Genomic DNA, 17,276 nt, shown 5'->3' on the forward strand with positions numbered 1-17,276 from the left:
CCAAATGTATGAAAATGAAAATGAAATGAAAAAGATCAAATTATGGATATAAATATTTATATTGAAAAATAACTTTTAAAAGTGAAACATTTTCGAAATGGGGTATTCTAATCCAGAAGATCGTTTCGTGAAAGTACTGATAAACTTCATACCAGAAGTGCAAGACAACTAATTGATATAAAAAAAAGGGAAATTAATCAGCTTTCAATCTCTTTTAAAATGCCCTATTTTTTAAGTGTAAAATCGAAGGACCCTCAACGAGCAATTCGAAGTACCAAACAGGTAAATGGTACTCACCCTAGCATGCATGTGCACATCGTTCTCCCCGGGCTGCTGGACTCCGGTGCGGATCTTTTTGTTTTGCGGCCCCTCGGTGACGACTATGGTTGCCCCTCCTCCGCCGGCGCCACTGGCGCCACTGCCATTACTAGCGCCGTTGTAGGGCATTGTGGTCGCCGTTGCGAACTGGAGCGAAATCTCGGGGCTGATTAAAGTTTGTTGGTGTAGAATTTTGGCGGATTTTTGAGGCCTGAGCCCAGTGGTTGCGCGAAAGATATATTCAAGTGACGTGCGACGAAGCCGCGCGAAGATCGATTTCAAAAACGCGCGCGCGGTTTTTGTTTTCTGTGGATCACACTCGAATCTCCTGGGCGAGAAATGAGTTGTAAATGTTTACTTTGTAATTGGTGTTGAATGTGGGATGTTTGGGTTGTTGTTTATATGATGGTGTAGCTGTTGTGGGCTCTTCTCATTTATTTACTATTCGCCTCGCTTCAACTTCCTTCTTTGGCGCTGCGTAAAACACTTTCAACTTTTTATTGCACTTGTGATTGGAGTGATAAATTTTCCGGGTTCCTCTGGATGTTCCTGTGATTTGGATTTACCAGCTGCAGGCCGTGTAAAAGAGAGAGAATAAGCGATGAACACTTTATTAGTACAAAACAAAAAAAATACGATTCAAAATGGAGAGAAATAATTTTGTTGGTCATTAAATTCACAGGAGAAACTTTGCCATTAAATTGCAATTCCAATTTCCTGCAATTCCCTGGATGCCACTTAGGCACGATTCGCGGCCTGAATGTGTCATAAAATTAATTTAAATGTTTTGAGTAAATCAAGGGGAAATTTATTTACTCAAAGTCCCACTTGTCGAAAATACTTAGCGATTTTTATCTTAGTGGTACTGCAATCAAAACCTCTTCTAACCCTTAGCTAATAAATTATAGATTCATCGCAAGAATTATTATTTTTAAGGATCGTTCTATTGGGTCAAATATAAAATTAGAATGGGATTTCAAAAGGAACCTATATTGTTTTATCTGAATCAATTTGGGTTAATTGTTCGGCTCCAAAGAATGACGAAATGGATCAATTATATATTTTTTGGTAATAATGGCTTTAGTGGAAATGCATAACGGGATGACAATGCATAATTCTTTCTAATTGGAAAGGTAAGCCAAGGGCATTAATCAAAGGACAACACGAAGGAAAATTCTGAAACAACCCTCGGAAAGTTGTCAAAAACAGATGGAAAGGCAGCGAAAAGCGCCGGCAAATAACAAAGCCAAAAAGGAACAGTGAGAAAGCCAAGGAAAGGAATATGGCCGAAATGTCCGAACGAAGAAAGGGAAAAAGAGGAAGCAGGAGAAAGCTGTGCAGGACGAATAAGGGGCGCAAAAGGCACTGTCAAAAATGTGAAAAAAAAATTAGTGCTGTGAAAAACGCGTAAAAGTAAACTTGAAAAACTTTTTCGGCCCGTTTTAAGCACAACCCTTATGGAAAATGGAAAATGCCCTGCACACTCACAGACTCATACACACACACAGACACACACAGATGCAGAGGGAAAAGAGCGACACACGGACAGACGGCTGACTTTGTTTTGTTTGTGGGGGTGGATTTTTCATTAATGGAACTGAACGGCAAAGCTGAACGCTGAACTTTGTGACGTGCGCTTTTCTATTTTGTTTTCATATGCGGCGGCAATTGTTATTTCTCCATTCGTTTATTTTCGCTTACAAAATGGTGGAACGCGGCAACAACCAGGCGAAATAATGAAAATTTTGAGTGCACACACACACAGAAAATTTGGCAATTGGAAATTTCCTTTTTTAAACGGATTTTTTTTTTCGTTATTTTTTTGGAATTTTACAATCACATAATTTTTTTTTCAGAAAGAGCGTGTTGCGCCAGAGCCGATTGGGAACAGACTGTGAATATATGCGACTGTGCACCTGTCAAACGGTGAAGTCTCGATGACAGTTCATCGACTGGCGGAGTGACAACTCTACTTCACTTACTTCCAAAAAACTCCGAAACACTTGGCAACACACACGCACGCAATGTGAATGAATAAACACGAGATGGTGGGACTAAGTGAAAATTTCTAACGTTTGCAAGGAGCTTTTCCGACTCGGATTTTCCCAGTTTTTCCACTTCGACGCCGAGCTGGCGAATGTCAGTCAAATGCAAGAAGTGGAAACCTGTGAGCAAAGAGAGGGAAGGCGAGAAAGAGACGGGGCTATCGAGAGAGAAAGCAGTCAACTAACGGTCGGCGCAGAGAGAGCATTTCTTTAAGGGTTGCAAGGTGTCCGAAAAAGAGAGAGGAGAGAGTGTTGCAACTCTAATTCTCTCAGTCTCACTCTCTCTCCCGCTCTCGCGAGAACTACCTTTTTGCCTGGCCCTTTTGTGCTGAATTTTCGTGGGTGGCAAAGGAAAAATCTTCCGGTTGTTCTTATTCAACAAATGTGGTTTCTGTTTCTGCCTTGCACACACACACACGCATACACTGGATTTTCATTTGCACACACAATCGCAACTTTCACCGTTAGCGCCAGCTTTTCTTTTTTTTACCTGGCCTTTTCGCTGCGCTTTTTGCACTTGTCTCGTTGTTTATTATTTATGCTTATTCGCAGTCTTTCGGGTTTTATTTTGTTGTTATTTTGTCAGTACACAAACAAAACGCGAGGACAGACACAAACAACAAACAAACAACAACTCGATGCGTATGCGTACGAGGGAGCGAGACGACGACAATCGATAACCGTAGACAACGCGTGAAGAGGCAAAATATCAACAACTACAACAACGACGCCGCGGAAGTATTTAATTAAGCCAAAGTATTTAATTTAAGCGTACGAATGCTTGTAAATATGTACGCAGAATGCACGGCACCCACACGAACGCACGTATTCATCAGCTTTTGTTGTTGTCGTCGCTTTTCTTTTCTTATGCCTGTTATTATTTTATTTCTTATTTTATTATTTTTAATTTGCTCCGTGCACAAAGTTTTAGCTCGAACCTCGAAACCTCGAAACTGACGCGAAAACCAAACGCAACCCAAGCAAAACTCAGATACGTTTTTCTCCCTCTGCGGCAGCGACGTCGGCAGAGGCAGCGTACTGTGGTCAAAACTTTGCTTTGTGAGGGCAAAATTTGTTGTCAAAAAAATGTTTATGTTTTAAATTTAAAATATTATTAAATCTTATTTAAACACTATCTCAAATAAATAAAATATCATAAACACAATGGCGAAGCAAATAAAATATAATAGAGGAGAAACAGTAGCTGAAAAATAAGCGACGACGAAAAATAATATATATATAATAAGGTTGACCTTTTAAAACTATATACGTATATAAAATAGAAAATTTAAGATCCCTCTCAATATATTTACGACTTGTGGTGCTTTCATTGCCCACCGTGCGCTACCGCACGTCGTAATGAGAAAATGAGAGCTGTATTATTTTTGTACTGCCTTTGTGAGAGCGATACAGTCGCACATGCTGCGCAATGTGTGCGAGTAGTGCGGCGCGAGTTTTGCGCTTGTAATGCTGCTCTGCACAGAAACTGCTGGTAAAAGAGTTACAATCGAAGAGAGGTTTGTTTCTCTTTTGCTTTCTCGCGCACATCTCACAAATACATGTAATGGGCAGTTGCGAAATTTAGCAGCGTACAGTGGGTCAACAGTGAACTAACATTGAAATGTTTCGGGTAATACGTGCATATTTGTTAAACTTTTACTACTCATACATGTTTTTTAGCTTTAAAAATGGCATTTAATATTTTTATCATATTTTACAATTTTGTTAAAGTTTATTGGCACATCAAAGTTTTCCTGTTTACTTTTAAGAGAGTCAAAGAGAGCAAAATGCGCAACCAACAAATTTGTCGATATCGTTCTTTTAAACTTAAAAGCGGATAAAGGTGGTGCTTTGACGATTTAGTGTTAATTTTTTAGCACAATCTTAACAAAACGTAGATCTTTAGAAGTCTTAATTCTTTTTGATAATTTGCGTTCAACTTTCTCCGAGAAATTTCTTCTCCTCTTACTGAAACCCACCCACTTCGAAAAACCCACACATGACTTTGAGTGTCCAGGACGTGCTCCATGTACCCCTAATGCCAAAGTGCACAGACCAGAGCGGCAACAATAGTCAGCTGAAGGTAAACAACATAAACTATTTAGTCTATGGGTGGGTGGCTATATGTTTGGATTCTGCTAGGATGGGATGGGTCTGCATAATGGGTACGCACCGTAGTAGTCGAAGGTCCCAAGACCAAAACCACACTGTTCAGTAATGTTTGCGTCATAAAGTATGGATTAAACTGTATATGGGCATGCCTATCGTTGTGTGCTCCAACTTAACGCACCGTGCAGCACTTGTTGCAGTATTCAAGTGATTTCCAGATTATCCCCATATGGTGACCTTCCAACCATCTGTAGAAAATGGAATTCCATTTAAGTCATTGGTTAAGCGGATTACTAAAAAGATTAAAGATTAAAAGATTATTTAAAAAAATAATTTCCACTAAGGCGCCACCTGTTGCTAATCAAGAAGTCGTAGCACACTTTATGGCTGCGCCGTTCTAACTACTCTTTTTAGCCCGAGACTATGCAATAGTTTAGTTATTGTTCGGTGTTCATTTATACATTCTATAGTAAATTTGTTCTGGTTAAGCTGTATCAGTCCGCAAATATTGAATTAGATTTGAAATTTTGAAAGTGTATAGTTATTTATTGACAGTCAAACGAACTGTGTCTTACTTTTGCAAATTCTTCGAGCTTCCTTAATATTTGTAGATGGTGCTCCATAAAGTATACTTGATGACGGCTAACGGAATCGCATTAGGATGTTCGAATTGGGAATACTATGTTATTTAAAGACTTTTCGCAGATTTTATTGGCCAAATAAATGTTGACCATTTTACAAGTCATAAGTGAGGTAAATCTGTTTAAGGGTCGCTAAGTAAGTGGCCTTTTCTGGCTGCCAACTTTCACTTGATTCCCGATCGCAGCATACCACCCCCTCTTTAAGACTCCTTTAATGCTCGCGCACGCAATGTGTCCCCCAGCAGGATGCATCCTGGGAGCGCCAGCTCCCGCTTCTCGGAAGGCCGATAAGCCGACGCTATCAACGCCTTACATCCGCGCGTGTCTGGGCAATGGGTTTACCCCTGCCCACCGCATCGCGCATCCTTAGCTCCACCCGCTTCCAGCATCCTGCATCCGCTTCCGCTGCATCTGCCGGAGCTTGCTATCCTGCTTTAGCCAGATTTACAACCAAGCGAACTTCGCAAATTCCGTTGCTGCACGGAGATAAAATCGTTATGCTTATGCAAATTTTATAAGCAATTGTAGGGTTTAGAAATGTATTTATAGTTTTTTTTAAAAGCTATTTTTGGTGTCGAGTAAGTGTCATCAGTATTTGGAATTATTACATCTTTTGGCTTAAGTACTGACCAAATCTTTGCATTTTTTAAGGTGTGTGAGAGTGTGTGCTAAGCTGCGGCCCCGCCGGAAAGTGAAATGCTTATGAAAGCGTCCGGCTGCCCCAGCCACCCAGCTATTTGACCTTCTTTGGCGCATTTGCCATGCAAAATTTAATATATAACCGTAAGTGAGCTTGGATTCCTGCTAATTTGCCAGTTGAAGTATGCTCGAAAAGGAAGTCCCAGGGATGCGGGCTGCAAAGTATGTGTGGATATCCTCTTTTCCGGCTCTTAGCCCTTACAGATTCTAGTGTTCCAAAAAAAAAGATAAACAATGAAGTCTTGACCCAGTTCGGAGTTGCTTTTTGCGCTGCCCGCTGTCATCATCATCTATGTGGTGTGGGTGGTGCCAAATCCACCAACTTTACATACAAAAACGGACGCTTACCAAAATTGAGACAGCTACCGGGAATACATGGTGGTACGAGCTAACCCGATACATTTTCTTTAGATTTTTTCCTTTTTCTTTTTTTTTTTTTTGGGTTGGTTGATATAGGGCAAAGTGCAGTCAGACAGTCATTGGATCATTTGTCTTGGCATTGTTGCTTTTTCCTCTACATTTCTTTTTTGGTCGTTCGTTTTTATATAAAGCTGCGGGTCTTTCTTCAGGCATTTCAGTTCAAAGGGTCAGATAAAGAAAGGATTCGGCATTGTAATATTTTAAGTTAAAAATCTATTTATGCAAAGTAAAAAGAATCCAAACTAGTACACAAGCAGCTGCCTAATTTCCAAATAATTTCGCATTTTCATTGTATGATGCAATATCATGCTTATTCAGTTGCATTTTAATGTCTATAGCTCTTACAATGTTCAGTATATGTATTTTTAGGGTGCAAAGTGCGTATATAAATAAGCTATGTGTACAGTCATTTAATAAAGTCTTTAAAGTTTTAAAAAAATGGGCAGAACCATTATATTCTTTTAAATAAGAATTTATACACATGTATCAAAATCAATTGGTATTATTTGTAATTAACTGTTTTTGTTTAAACCTCTTAGTTGTGCACCATTGTTTCCGTTCACCAAACATTAAAGCAAGGCTAATAAAAATATGAAATTATATAATATCAGAGTTTTATCACTTTTTTTGTTGCCAATTAGCAGACAATGCATTCGTTAACTCCTTTGTAATCTGGCCGTAGGGTGCTGCATTTCCCCCAGATTTTCCATTTTAAAGCATTTTCAGCCGAAATGACGCTCTCGAAACGGCCCACACAGATACACCATCACACTCACACACACGAATTTTGCTGGAAGGGAGAAAAAAAGTTACGAAAGCAAACAGAATCACTGAACCCTGACTGGAGCTGAATGTTCAGAGCAAATGAAGGTGTCAAAATGACAAGCAGAGACAGCTAACAAAAAAAAAAAAGGGAAACGAAGGATGCACACACTTACACACACATAGACATACACTGGAATCCAAGAGGAGTGGGCAGGACGTGCGATGGATGGATGTCCGCCTTTCTCGCCGCCCACTTTTGAAGCCGCCCTTTCCGCCTGTTAGCCCGGCTAACTGTGTAAATGGCAAAGCGACAGCAGCATTTGCTAACTTTGCTGCAGCAGCAACAAAGGCCAAGGCACAGCCCCAACAAAAACTACATAAATGTATCTATATCTATATCTATCTAAGCGATGGCCGTGCATTGTATTGCAGTTACGTGCTCGATGGTCCAGCAAAATGGCGAGGCGAAAAAAATCTCTGAAACAAAATCAACAAAGAAGCACCAAGAACAGCAGGGGTCTTCTCGTTTGAAAAGTCTTGAATACACTTTTCGTATAAACATTTAAGAAGCACTTCTCCTTATAGTCAGAACATATGTAAAAATTTACATTTATATAGCTGGTATTGCTGAAAACAGTCGGAATATCTGCTTGAGTAAAAAGATTTAAAATCAAAATTTTTGTAATTTTAGGATAGTATTTATTTATACTTGTGTTTAGGCAAAAACCCACATTATTGCATAATAAAAATAAATTTTTCTCAAAGCATGTATGTAAAAAGTGGGCACACCAATCAGCTAAATGCTAGAGTATCTCCGATAGAATAGAGCCAGCAAAACAGCTTAAAGACTTTGGCTGTGCCAACTGCTTACTCACTTGCCAAATTCGCAAAGCGGATTTAGCTTGTAGCCAAACTTTAAATGAGTTCAAGCAGATTTTGAGCGCCCATCGAGCTCCAACATCGCCCCCGTTTCCAGTTACGCCCCCGCCCCCCATTGATGACTGTACTTCTGGCGCTGATGAAGCATAATGATGATGGCTTTGCCTGATTGATTGATTGATAGCTGAAGGATTGGTCGCGAGCGCTGGGATGGTGCCCCCTCAATTTGCACTTGAAACTTAAGCGCACGGCCGGCCGCGAATGAATTCCTAACAAGAAGAAATTCAGATTGCTCATACGCCGCGTCAGCCGTCGTGCGGTGTATAATTTTAGACCATCAACGATGCACCACATATAGCACCCCCACCTTCGGCTCACTCCCCCCTCGCGGTACGACCAATTAATTTCGTTCAAATAATTATGAATGTTGGAATATTTTTTGTACACAATATTTGTATGTAGCATTGGGGCAACGAGCGCCGCTTTTTTACGACGACCGTGAGCCGGAAGTGCTAGCGAAAACTGTCGCACCAGCGATGCCAGTGGGCACATGGCACATGGCATTTTCGATCTCCCTCGGCGGCGCCAGTTGCATTCGGAATGGATCAGTGGACGGGTGTGCACCGGGCGTTCGTCATACGCGCCTACTACAAGAGCAATGACTCCATCAGCACCGCCCAGCGGCTCTTCAAGAAGCAGTTCAGCATTTACCAAACGCCGCCGACGAATGTCATCAAGTCATGGCTGAGACACTTCGAGAGCACAGGATCCTCGCAAGGAGGTTGTGGAGGATATGCACGATCCTCGCTGCCTGTAAGTGAAGTATTCAGACCCAGTAAGGGGAATAGAGATGAACTGTAACGCTCCAAAAGTATAAAGTTGTAGGCTATACTTTTTTTTTAATGATTTGTTCTATAAATATTGAATTCAAGTCTTTAACTGTAAATGATTCGGACTATTAATTAAAGATTCTCTGATAAATCTATAAGAACTTTAAAGACGTGGTGCATATAGTTCGACTTCATTCAGCAAGTAAAAAGAAAGGAACGCTCGGTACATCTTACTAGCAAATGGAATACCTTATGTGGTCTAGCCCCTACTAGTTATTTAATTTTATAATTTCTTTGGTCAAATTTGTTTCCCATTAAAAGGCAATTTGTATCATTCCAGCAAATCTTCTGTACCATTTGCAATCAGTGCCTGAGTAATGAGAAGAACTTTAGCAGCTCCGTGAAGTGAATATGCACATGGGGCATAAGTTAATCTGTTTATCGTAAATAAGTTAGTGTGTATGGTTCGCAAATAAATTTCTTGGCTAATTAACAAGCTTGCCAAATCAACACATCTGCCCGCTGGCTGGCTGTCTTGACCCACTTGCTCGTTTGCATTTCTGAAAAATGTATACGCAAAAACCAAAATCAGAAATTCTTTTGAGCAAGTGTGTCATGAAATTGCCATTCGTTTCTGCTCTATATACCTGGGCAGCAGATAAAACAAATATTTTCCAAGTATACCAACCGACGGGGGTGTACACATCACGTCAACGCCGCAAATTGGTAAGTAATCCAGCCAGATTAAATCGAAATTCATTGCCATTCCCGCCACAATTCTCCCGATCCATTAGGTTCGTTCCGCTGCAAATTTTTCAGGCTCTAATATGTCACCTTGGTCACAGCTGAAACCGATGGAGTGGTGTAAGGCCGTTTACAGGGACTATCATTCCTGGTCATTCGTCAAGTGTTCCCTGGCATTCTGTGCCGGTGTCCTCCTGGTCCGAAGCCTCGATGGAAAGTTGCCGGCCAGCAGCTAGAAACCCGAAATTTAGACCTATAACTAATTGAATATAGGATCATATTGCCAGTCATCTAACCAAATTGTCGTCGACGAAGGAGCGAAAGAAATCAGGATGACTCAAACGCTTTAAATTTAGCTGGTATATTCGTTTACTTGTTGACTTAAATAAAACAACAAAAATTAAGTTCACAAGTTTATAGTTTTTTAAAAATTTGACCAAAAACAAATCATGGCAGCTGGAATCTAAAATAAATATGAAATCGACGAGCGTCGTACACTGTGCCAAATTTCCATTGATTGGCATGCAATTTTAAATTAACTTTAAGAATACTTTCCATTTTTTTTTATAATAAACAAGCCTTTGCTTCATGGACTTTAGCTCATCCTTAGTGGCCTTTGTGACTTTCATTTGGTTTATGACACAACTCAAGTCCTTGCGACCAATCAAAGTCTGAGTTGTCAGCTTTTGGCAAAAAGTAAATCTCATATTAGCCATTTTCCGGATGCCATGTTTACTCCGGCACCTTGCTGAAAATGTCCACTTTGGGGGAATATCATCGAGCTGTCATGTTACTTTGAGTAAAAAACCATGTGTGAGGCCTGTTGACAGGCAAGTTGGAGCCGGATGATTCCACAAAATGATACATACGCCCATCCTACTTAGAGATTACAATCGGAAAATGCGCATAAGGTTTTACATTCTGCCCGTTTTTGGCATTAGTTTGAGATATGTGTGTCGGGAAGGCATCCGGCCCCGCGGCAAAGAAAATAAAATTAGGCGTCGCTTTTTGCCATAAACATAAAAATTGTTCCTGCATCCTCAGGAAGCTGTCTTACCAGGGGGCAGAACATCCATAGCCACCAGCGATTCCTTGGTATCATAATTTCGAAATGACAGGTAATTTGGGAGCAGCAAAAGGAACAGGAAGTGGAAGTGGCATCTCGATGGTTCTGGGGCAGGGGATCGTGCGAAGTGCGAGCACCAAATGGGAAAATGATGCGGGTTTATTAAGTATCGTTACTCAAGAGGAAAACCTGCCCAGATACCCCGAACCAAATCCCTCTCAACAAATTTATGATGCGCCATTTTCAAAAAAGTACCTGTACCCCCTTTAAAAAAAAAATGCAGAAAAATGTATATTGTAAATATACTCGAGATGTAATAGTGGGGGGTGCCACGTTACTTACCTTCTTCAACTGGCAGCCACCTAGTGATTTAAGCTCGGCAAAAAATGCTGCCGCACATGAACATGCAACTAATGAGCTGAGTTATTTCCAGTGGGCTGGTGGGGCAGAAGTTACCAGGTTTCTGGAACACGCCACGGGAGCTCAGCTCTTCCGGTGCGGGTGGTTTAAACTCTAATTGAAATTTAGATAGCTGCTACGTGTGCCAGCCGGAAAATCATCGCCAGGTGTCACGGTAGGTGATGAGTTAAACAGCCGGAATGGCGAAATGCGTGCGGAAATTGGCCCCGGAATGCCAAAGGATCAAGTGTCGACACCAAAAGAATTTCCAGGTCAAAACGCTGGGCTGGAGATGGAATGCAATTAAGACAAAGCTCTGAAATTTATTATACGTCTTTAAAAACAGTCAATCTTAAACTGTAATGAAATTAAAGGTACAATGCATCTTAATAACAACCCATGTTAGAAATGTTAGAATTGCTTCTCTTATCAGAGTCCCGAAAATATGAGTTTAATGTGCTTTATTTAAGGAAAAACTAGCGTTTAGCTTGGTAGCTTATATTTGTGTTATTGAAGTAATTACAATATCAAGATGATTTCAGTTCACTAACAAGTATGTATGAAGGAATTATCTGGCATTTCTGAGGCCATATTTCATTATGGAGAGCCCTGCAGCTCGTTTAAGATTTGGCTATTAAAAACGGCGCCATTGATGCGAATATTTATTGTGGCCTGGCTTTTTCATAATGTTGGATTATCTAGGCACATGTCCTGCCAGGATTTATGAGCCAGGAATAGCACACAAGAGGTTGAGAGCGACGCTGCGGGAGGGTTGGCCAAAACCAAAACCAAGAGTCAGCTTTAAGCCGTAAGGAAATTGAAATCTTAAGCTTTATTGTTTTACTGGCCCCTCGTCTTTGCCATTCAGCTGAGGATCTGTGTGTGCTCGACGCGACGCATGCAAAGTGAAGCAGGAAAGTGAATAAAACTGCAGCAAAAGCAATTTTCATAAATATTTAATGGATAATGGCGAAAATAAGCGCAAGGAGCAAGACACATCGGCATGATGAGAGGGCAGGGAAATGGCCGTCCGTCTGCTTCTACCCATTCCCACTACCATTTTCCGCACCATCTCCGTTCTCGATGTATTGTTTTGTTTGTGTAGATATATATGTGCCCCTCTCATACAGGCACTTCACCCACCAACCCACCGTATTGATATGTCAGCATAACATATGTGGGCATTTCCCCGAGTGTGTGTTCGGCAATCTCAGCTTTTAGTTTCGGCCCAAGGCCCAGTGATTCTCATTAAAATTACAACACAAATAAAACGAAGAGGGAAGGTGGATGAGTGGTATCGACTTTTTTGCTTACCTTGTGATTTATTGGCTTACAAGAATTGCTTAAAAGTTGATCATTTTTTTTAAATTTTGTCGATTTGTGTTTTATAAACTACAAAAATTAGTTAGGAAAATAAGTGAAATGCCATAATGATTTACAAAATAATTGAAATATTATTTCCGGAAATCGGCATAACCAAAATGTTAGATACTCCTTTTGCCTGCCGATTACAGCGTATGAAAAGCCGGCGAAATGAGGGTAAAATTCACGCGAAATGGAGCAGCCAGCGAACGTGAGAGCCCGTCCATTGTCTTTATCCTGGCGCTTTTCTGCTCTCTGTTGCTCCTCCTGGTCGCTGGAGTCCTTTAAGTGTGCCCATTACAGACGGCAGAAATCATAACAATAAAAGTGTGACGGGACGGAAGGACAGAGGCGGTTGGCGGCTGGCGGATGGGCGACGGGCTGTTTGGGGGCCAGATAGCTCCCCCCACTTAATCGATGATGATGAATAATTGATTCGCTGCGATGCGCCCAAGCATGGAAATGAAAATGTCGGTGCATGCGGGGAGCGGCTTTCTGCTTCTGTTTCTGTTTAAGTTTCGGTTTCAGTGCTTCCCTTTTCGCACGTGTGTGTATGTGTGCCTGTCTGTGTATGTGTGTCGGCGTGTCCTTCTGTGTGTAACGAATGGCAAATTTCAGGAAGCGGAAATGGCAATTGCAAGCGATGGGAAAAGGCAGCAGAAAGACAACGACTGAGGCAAATGTGAAGTTGTGCGCTAAATGAAATGCCAACACAGCAACACGGCCGTGCAAAACGGAAATAGCAAATGCGAATGACGCTGGATCGTTGGACGGTTGGCTGGCTGGATGGCCGAAAAATGGTGTTGGGCGGGGGTCTTGGGATGACAATGGGTGTCCTGGGCAGAATGGGCAGACAGGTGCCAAGGCAGACAATTTGCCGGTATTTAAATTCTATTTTAAGTTCTGTTCAAGCGCGTCAGGAAGCAAACGTAAGGAAATGGTTGACCGTGAATGGTGGACACGTTTCCCACTAATATGGCTGGAAAGCTTAAGGCTTCCTTTTATATATATGATACATATTATTTAAAATATAACCATAGATTTTATAAAATATTATAAATATTTTATTAACACTCATAATATAAATTGCTTAGTTTTGTTTACTCGCCACACTCATTGATGTAACAAAAATGACAAGTAATTTTGAAGTCATTTCATTTTTCATTTGCTTGGGATTAACATTTTTCTTAAAGGACTTTGAGCGTGCATAAAAAATTATCTTTAGCACCATAAAGAACTATATTCACTGCAATTTAAAATGAAAATAAATCTGATCGGGTTAAATGAAAATCGACTCCAAAAGAAAAAATCCTATTTCATCAAGGAATATTCTCTTATTTTTTCTTTTGAATAAAGTTTCCTTTTCCATTTGACTCTTCACCGTCGTTCAGTCAGGGCTTTTTTTCCCCAGGCTACGTGTTTAAAAATATAATCGTATTGAATATTTAAATGCTCGCCAGGGCAAAAGTCGCCAAATACGCTGGCAAAACTGGACGGGAATCAAAATCAAATGCAATGCCTGCGGCTTCGGCGAATGCTGGCTGCCTGTCAGCCTGGCACAAAATTAGATTTAAATATTTTGGCATTTCCCATCAATTTTCATATAATGCAACCCCATCCTTTTCGCTGGGATGCAGGTCCTGTTGCATGGAGGAATGCTGATAGTGAGTGGGATTCGTCTGTGGCAAGTCATTCCAGCCCTACACAAGCGCACACATCGATGTGGATTGAAAGACAGGCGCACACAACCACACATGCTCAATCATTTATGCAGCAATCAGTGCTGACGTCTTTTCCACACGTACGATTACCGGCATAGAGAATCGAGCCCTACTCTCGGTTATGTGGAGCATATTGGGAATCGAAATTGAGTGCGGGTTAACAATGAGGCAGTTGAGATTGCGGCAGCTTCTCTCGAACTTCTGTTGCTCGTGAGTTTCTTGAATTTAAATCAATGGCCCGGGCATCCACTGCGTATGAGTAATATTATACAAGGATGAACAGGTAATTTAATTTAGCTTTTCGGAACAATTTTTTGTTCACAGAATGCAATCAAAACATGTATGAGATAATATACATTTAAACAATCGTTGTCGAATTATTTATTTTATCATGATCCCTACTTTTTTATAAATTGACAATCATTTAAGTAAACAATCCTTTCAGCAAAACAGAAATAACTCCTTTTTCAAGGTGCAACCGTGAAGGACGACTGCACAAAAACTCTATTGGATTATTTGAAGGTTGAAATCAAATTAAGTCAAGTGAATAAATTGACTTTTAGTGCATATAAAAATCGCAAAAAGCGCAAATAAAAATGAAATAAAATTGCGATGGATAAAAAGTTTAAAAGTGAATCCATAGAAATTCATCGTTTGCTGATGACGAAACATGAAAAAAGGAAACTTAAAATTGGTTATATATACGAAATTAACAAGGGAAATTAAACGATCACATAGCAAAGCATTTTTTTGGAAAGTAGTCATTGCATATATTGCTTTCTGAGAAACTTCGTATAAATTTAAATTATTAAAATAAACCGCTAGAAAAATAAGTTAAAATTTGATATCAATTAGAATGGATAACGACAATATGCTCGACTTTACAGACTTAATCAGCTGCAAGGACTTACCGAACATAACTCTGCACAATATCCGTCCCATTTACAGTATAAAGGTTTTCATGTCCGAACCTAAAAACTCCAATGTCTCTATTGCTGAATTAATCAAACGCCAGGAAGTGTCTGCAGAGCAATGTCGCAAGGCACTTAAAGTCATAAAGGACAGACTTCTTCTGAAAATGGCAGCGTTGCAAGAGCTTAAGAAGTATCTGCTGGATTTGCATTCGGAGATCAAAAAGCCCGGTGCAGGGACTCGTTTTGTGACCAATCAGGAGAAAGTTAAATTGCATTTCCTAGACGAGACGGAAATCAGAGAAGTCGAATTGTCTGACGCCGTAGAACGTTGCAATATAAAGCTGAGCTCGCTTTATTGCGAAATCCTGGCTTTGGACAGCGACATGGGCAGTGTCGCCTATTTGGAGAGGGTCGCCCAGATCAACAAAGACTTTATCATGGATTGGCATAAGACTCAGAGGCAGAATAAGACAAGCAACATCCATTGTTCCGGCCAAGGCGTCAAAAAGACTTTTTAATTTGGACTGTTTTAAACTTTACATGTTTCACTCATATGCAATTATTATCGCACTATTCTGGAAAATAAATATTTATCGCGAAAGCAAATACAAAATGTTTTATTACACCTCTCCGAGATTGAATAGTTGAATTTCCAGCAATGAAATTAGCCTTAAGTAATGTGCTCCTCTCTTAAATCCTATCCCTAGGAATCTTTTTTCCCCCTCGACTTTTCCTGCTTCGTGTCCTTCCGTTTCCCTTTTCTCCGTTTACCTGTCACTGACAGCCCGCTGGCCGCTTCATCTTCATTCCCCGTCCATGAATAATCCCTGCGACACTTGCGTTTCATGGCTTTGCATAGTTAGGACCTGTTAAAGGAGGGACCTGGTCCTGGACAGTGTGCTCAGGCATCTCCTCTCTTAGCCAGCGCTTAGCTGGACCTGGGGAGTTGAATCTGTAGCTGCACAGCAAAAAAAATTTTAAAGGTTTCAAAAAGATCTCAAAAAAATGTCCCAAGAGTTTTAAACTCTATATAGAATAGTCTTGAGTTACGTGTCCCGTTCAGGTAGTATTTTTAATACCATTTGCTGGCAAGTTACTAATATTTTCTCTGAGTGTTCAGTTAGCTGGGAACCGGAGCAGGAAGCCAACAACAGGTTGCGTGCCAATGCAGTTTTTCATCGTGAAATGTCGGCGCTGATAGCGATTGTAATTATTATGCTGAACTGCGGGTATGTATGTATGTATGCAAGGGGATTCGCTTTTACGAGAGGCAGAATGGTTCTATTTCAGGTCCTGGCCACTCTTACTTGTTTCCCATTCTTTTTCCGTCTTGTTGCTATCCACTCTCCGACGCATAAACACCGCTAGTTATGCAATAAATAAAATGCAATTGTTGCGTCACAAAAGCTACATAGATGGCAGTGCGTTGGTCAGAAGGGGGGATTGGCTTTTTGGCTCTGGGCTTTTGCCGCCATGTTTGCGAACAACAGCAAGATGGCGCCCCGCATCCGTTATAGCCGAACATCCAATTCCGCGCTCACTTTCGCTGCCTCAGTTGCTGGGCGTCTGCTTCACTTCCGGTTGGAAAAGTTGTTGCATTGTGTGCGTTTTCGTGGAGGTTCCACATCCGCTTTACCAGCTCTCCCAGCTACTCTAGCTTACTTGGCACCGCTTTAATTTGACAAACCATCGCATTTAACGGCCCGGCGTAGTTTATGCTCCTCGAACAGGCAGCGACATCAAGGCGAAAGGTCAAGGAGGTGGCATAAATAATGCAGCGAACAACGAAAACGACAAAGTTGCCAAAGACTTGGACTAACCGGCTGCTGTTGCTGCTGTTTCTGGCCAAAACTCACTTGGCCAGCATAGAAATTGCAGTTTACAGTTGCTAATTGAGTGTGCCTAGTCTGTGCAGGTGGCCTAATGTTGGTAATTAGTGTGAGCCAACTTTGCCAAAAAGATTCCGGCACAAAGTTGCCCAGGATGGGCTTTTGTCAATTGCATAAGTTGCCGTCGTGTCCGGAAAATCTATGTATGAGATTGGATAACAATGAATTATATTTAGCAAACGAATTTCAATTAAAAAAAACACCTTAATTGAGAATGATTCCAGTCTTAGTATAATTTGCTAGGTGGTAAAGGCACCGCTTGAATTTAAGTTACATATTGACTATATTATTATTTTACTCACCCTGATTAGCGTTAAACACCAAAGTGGTTCACATTTTAGCACACTATTATCCTTAGCAATATGATTTAGTGCTTTGTGGAATCTGCTGAATATACATGGAATGACTTTCAGGTGGAGCACATTAAAGCCCATACAGTGATATGCACTCTTGGCTAACTGAAATAGCATGTATA

At 40.8% G+C, this 17,276-nt stretch overlaps 5 protein-coding genes, 1 long non-coding RNA gene and 1 other non-coding gene across 20 annotated transcripts in view; 6 read left to right on the plus strand and 1 right to left on the minus strand.

Annotated features, from left to right (window-relative positions):
* The window catches only part of sm (smooth), a 113,645-nt gene extending 110,320 nt beyond the window's left edge, over positions 1-3,325 (minus strand). For 9 of the 14 annotated variants that reach the window (NM_001259505.2, NM_001259497.2, NM_166368.5 and 6 more), the window contains exons 1-2: positions 2,854-3,325; positions 298-887 (exon numbers count right to left, since the gene is read on the minus strand). In NM_001259505.2, the coding sequence (NP_001246434.1) occupies positions 298-447 (150 nt within the window). In that variant the 5' untranslated portion in view covers positions 448-887; positions 2,854-3,325. Of the gene's footprint in view, positions 1-297; positions 888-2,019; positions 2,215-2,300; positions 2,458-2,669 lie in introns of those variants that run through there. The other 5 variants (NM_001259498.2, NM_001032269.3, NM_001259504.2 and 2 more) reach the window with 3 other exon arrangements.
* Positions 3,326-5,011: 1,686 nt separating this feature from the next.
* On the plus strand, positions 5,012-6,412 carry lncRNA:CR44503 (long non-coding RNA:CR44503). Its single transcript, NR_124625.1, has one exon. It is a non-coding gene; the product is annotated as a long non-coding RNA:CR44503 (long non-coding RNA).
* A 683-nt stretch (positions 6,413-7,095) lies between these two features.
* On the plus strand, positions 7,096-7,758 carry CG42753 (uncharacterized protein). The gene has a single exon (NM_001202049.2). It carries the CDS (start codon positions 7,224-7,226, stop codon positions 7,476-7,478), a length of 255 nt encoding a protein of 84 aa, NP_001188978.1. The 5' UTR covers positions 7,096-7,223; the 3' UTR covers positions 7,479-7,758.
* A 718-nt stretch (positions 7,759-8,476) lies between these two features.
* Positions 8,477-9,217, plus strand: CG18367 (uncharacterized protein; the record flags this gene model as incomplete). The annotated part of the gene is made up of 2 exons (NM_145338.2): positions 8,477-8,689; positions 9,047-9,217. The coding sequence occupies 2 exons, from the start codon at positions 8,477-8,479 to the stop codon at positions 9,113-9,115; spliced, it is 282 nt and encodes a 93-aa protein (NP_663311.1). The 3' UTR covers positions 9,116-9,217.
* A 13-nt stretch (positions 9,218-9,230) lies between these two features.
* Positions 9,231-9,338, plus strand: mir-4983 (mir-4983 stem loop). The gene has a single exon (NR_048147.1). It is a non-coding gene; the product is annotated as a mir-4983 precursor RNA (primary transcript).
* Positions 9,339-9,375: 37 nt separating this feature from the next.
* On the plus strand, positions 9,376-9,858 carry CG43277 (uncharacterized protein). The gene is made up of 2 exons (NM_001259508.2): positions 9,376-9,432; positions 9,501-9,858. Exon 2 carries the CDS (start codon positions 9,534-9,536, stop codon positions 9,684-9,686), a length of 153 nt encoding a protein of 50 aa, NP_001246437.1. The 5' UTR covers positions 9,376-9,432; positions 9,501-9,533; the 3' UTR covers positions 9,687-9,858.
* A 4,905-nt stretch (positions 9,859-14,763) lies between these two features.
* On the plus strand, positions 14,764-15,515 carry CG15124 (uncharacterized protein). Its single transcript, NM_137591.2, has one exon. The coding sequence runs from the start codon at positions 14,855-14,857 to the stop codon at positions 15,428-15,430; it is 576 nt and encodes a 191-aa protein (NP_611435.1). The 5' UTR covers positions 14,764-14,854; the 3' UTR covers positions 15,431-15,515.
* Positions 15,516-17,276: the final 1,761 nt, after the last annotated feature.

Source organism: Drosophila melanogaster, chromosome 2R (assembly GCF_000001215.4).
Source record: "Drosophila melanogaster chromosome 2R".
Taxonomy (NCBI): domain Eukaryota; kingdom Metazoa; phylum Arthropoda; class Insecta; order Diptera; family Drosophilidae; genus Drosophila; species Drosophila melanogaster.

Excerpts from the sequence above, each read along its gene's own strand:
- CG15124 (NM_137591.2), top strand. The coding sequence starts at position 14,855 with ATGGATAACGACAATATGCTCGACTTTACAGACTTAATCAGCTGCAAG.
- CG43277 (NM_001259508.2), top strand. The coding sequence starts at position 9,534 with ATGTCACCTTGGTCACAGCTGAAACCGATGGAGTGGTGTAAGGCCGTT.
- CG42753 (NM_001202049.2), top strand. The coding sequence starts at position 7,224 with ATGGATGTCCGCCTTTCTCGCCGCCCACTTTTGAAGCCGCCCTTTCCG.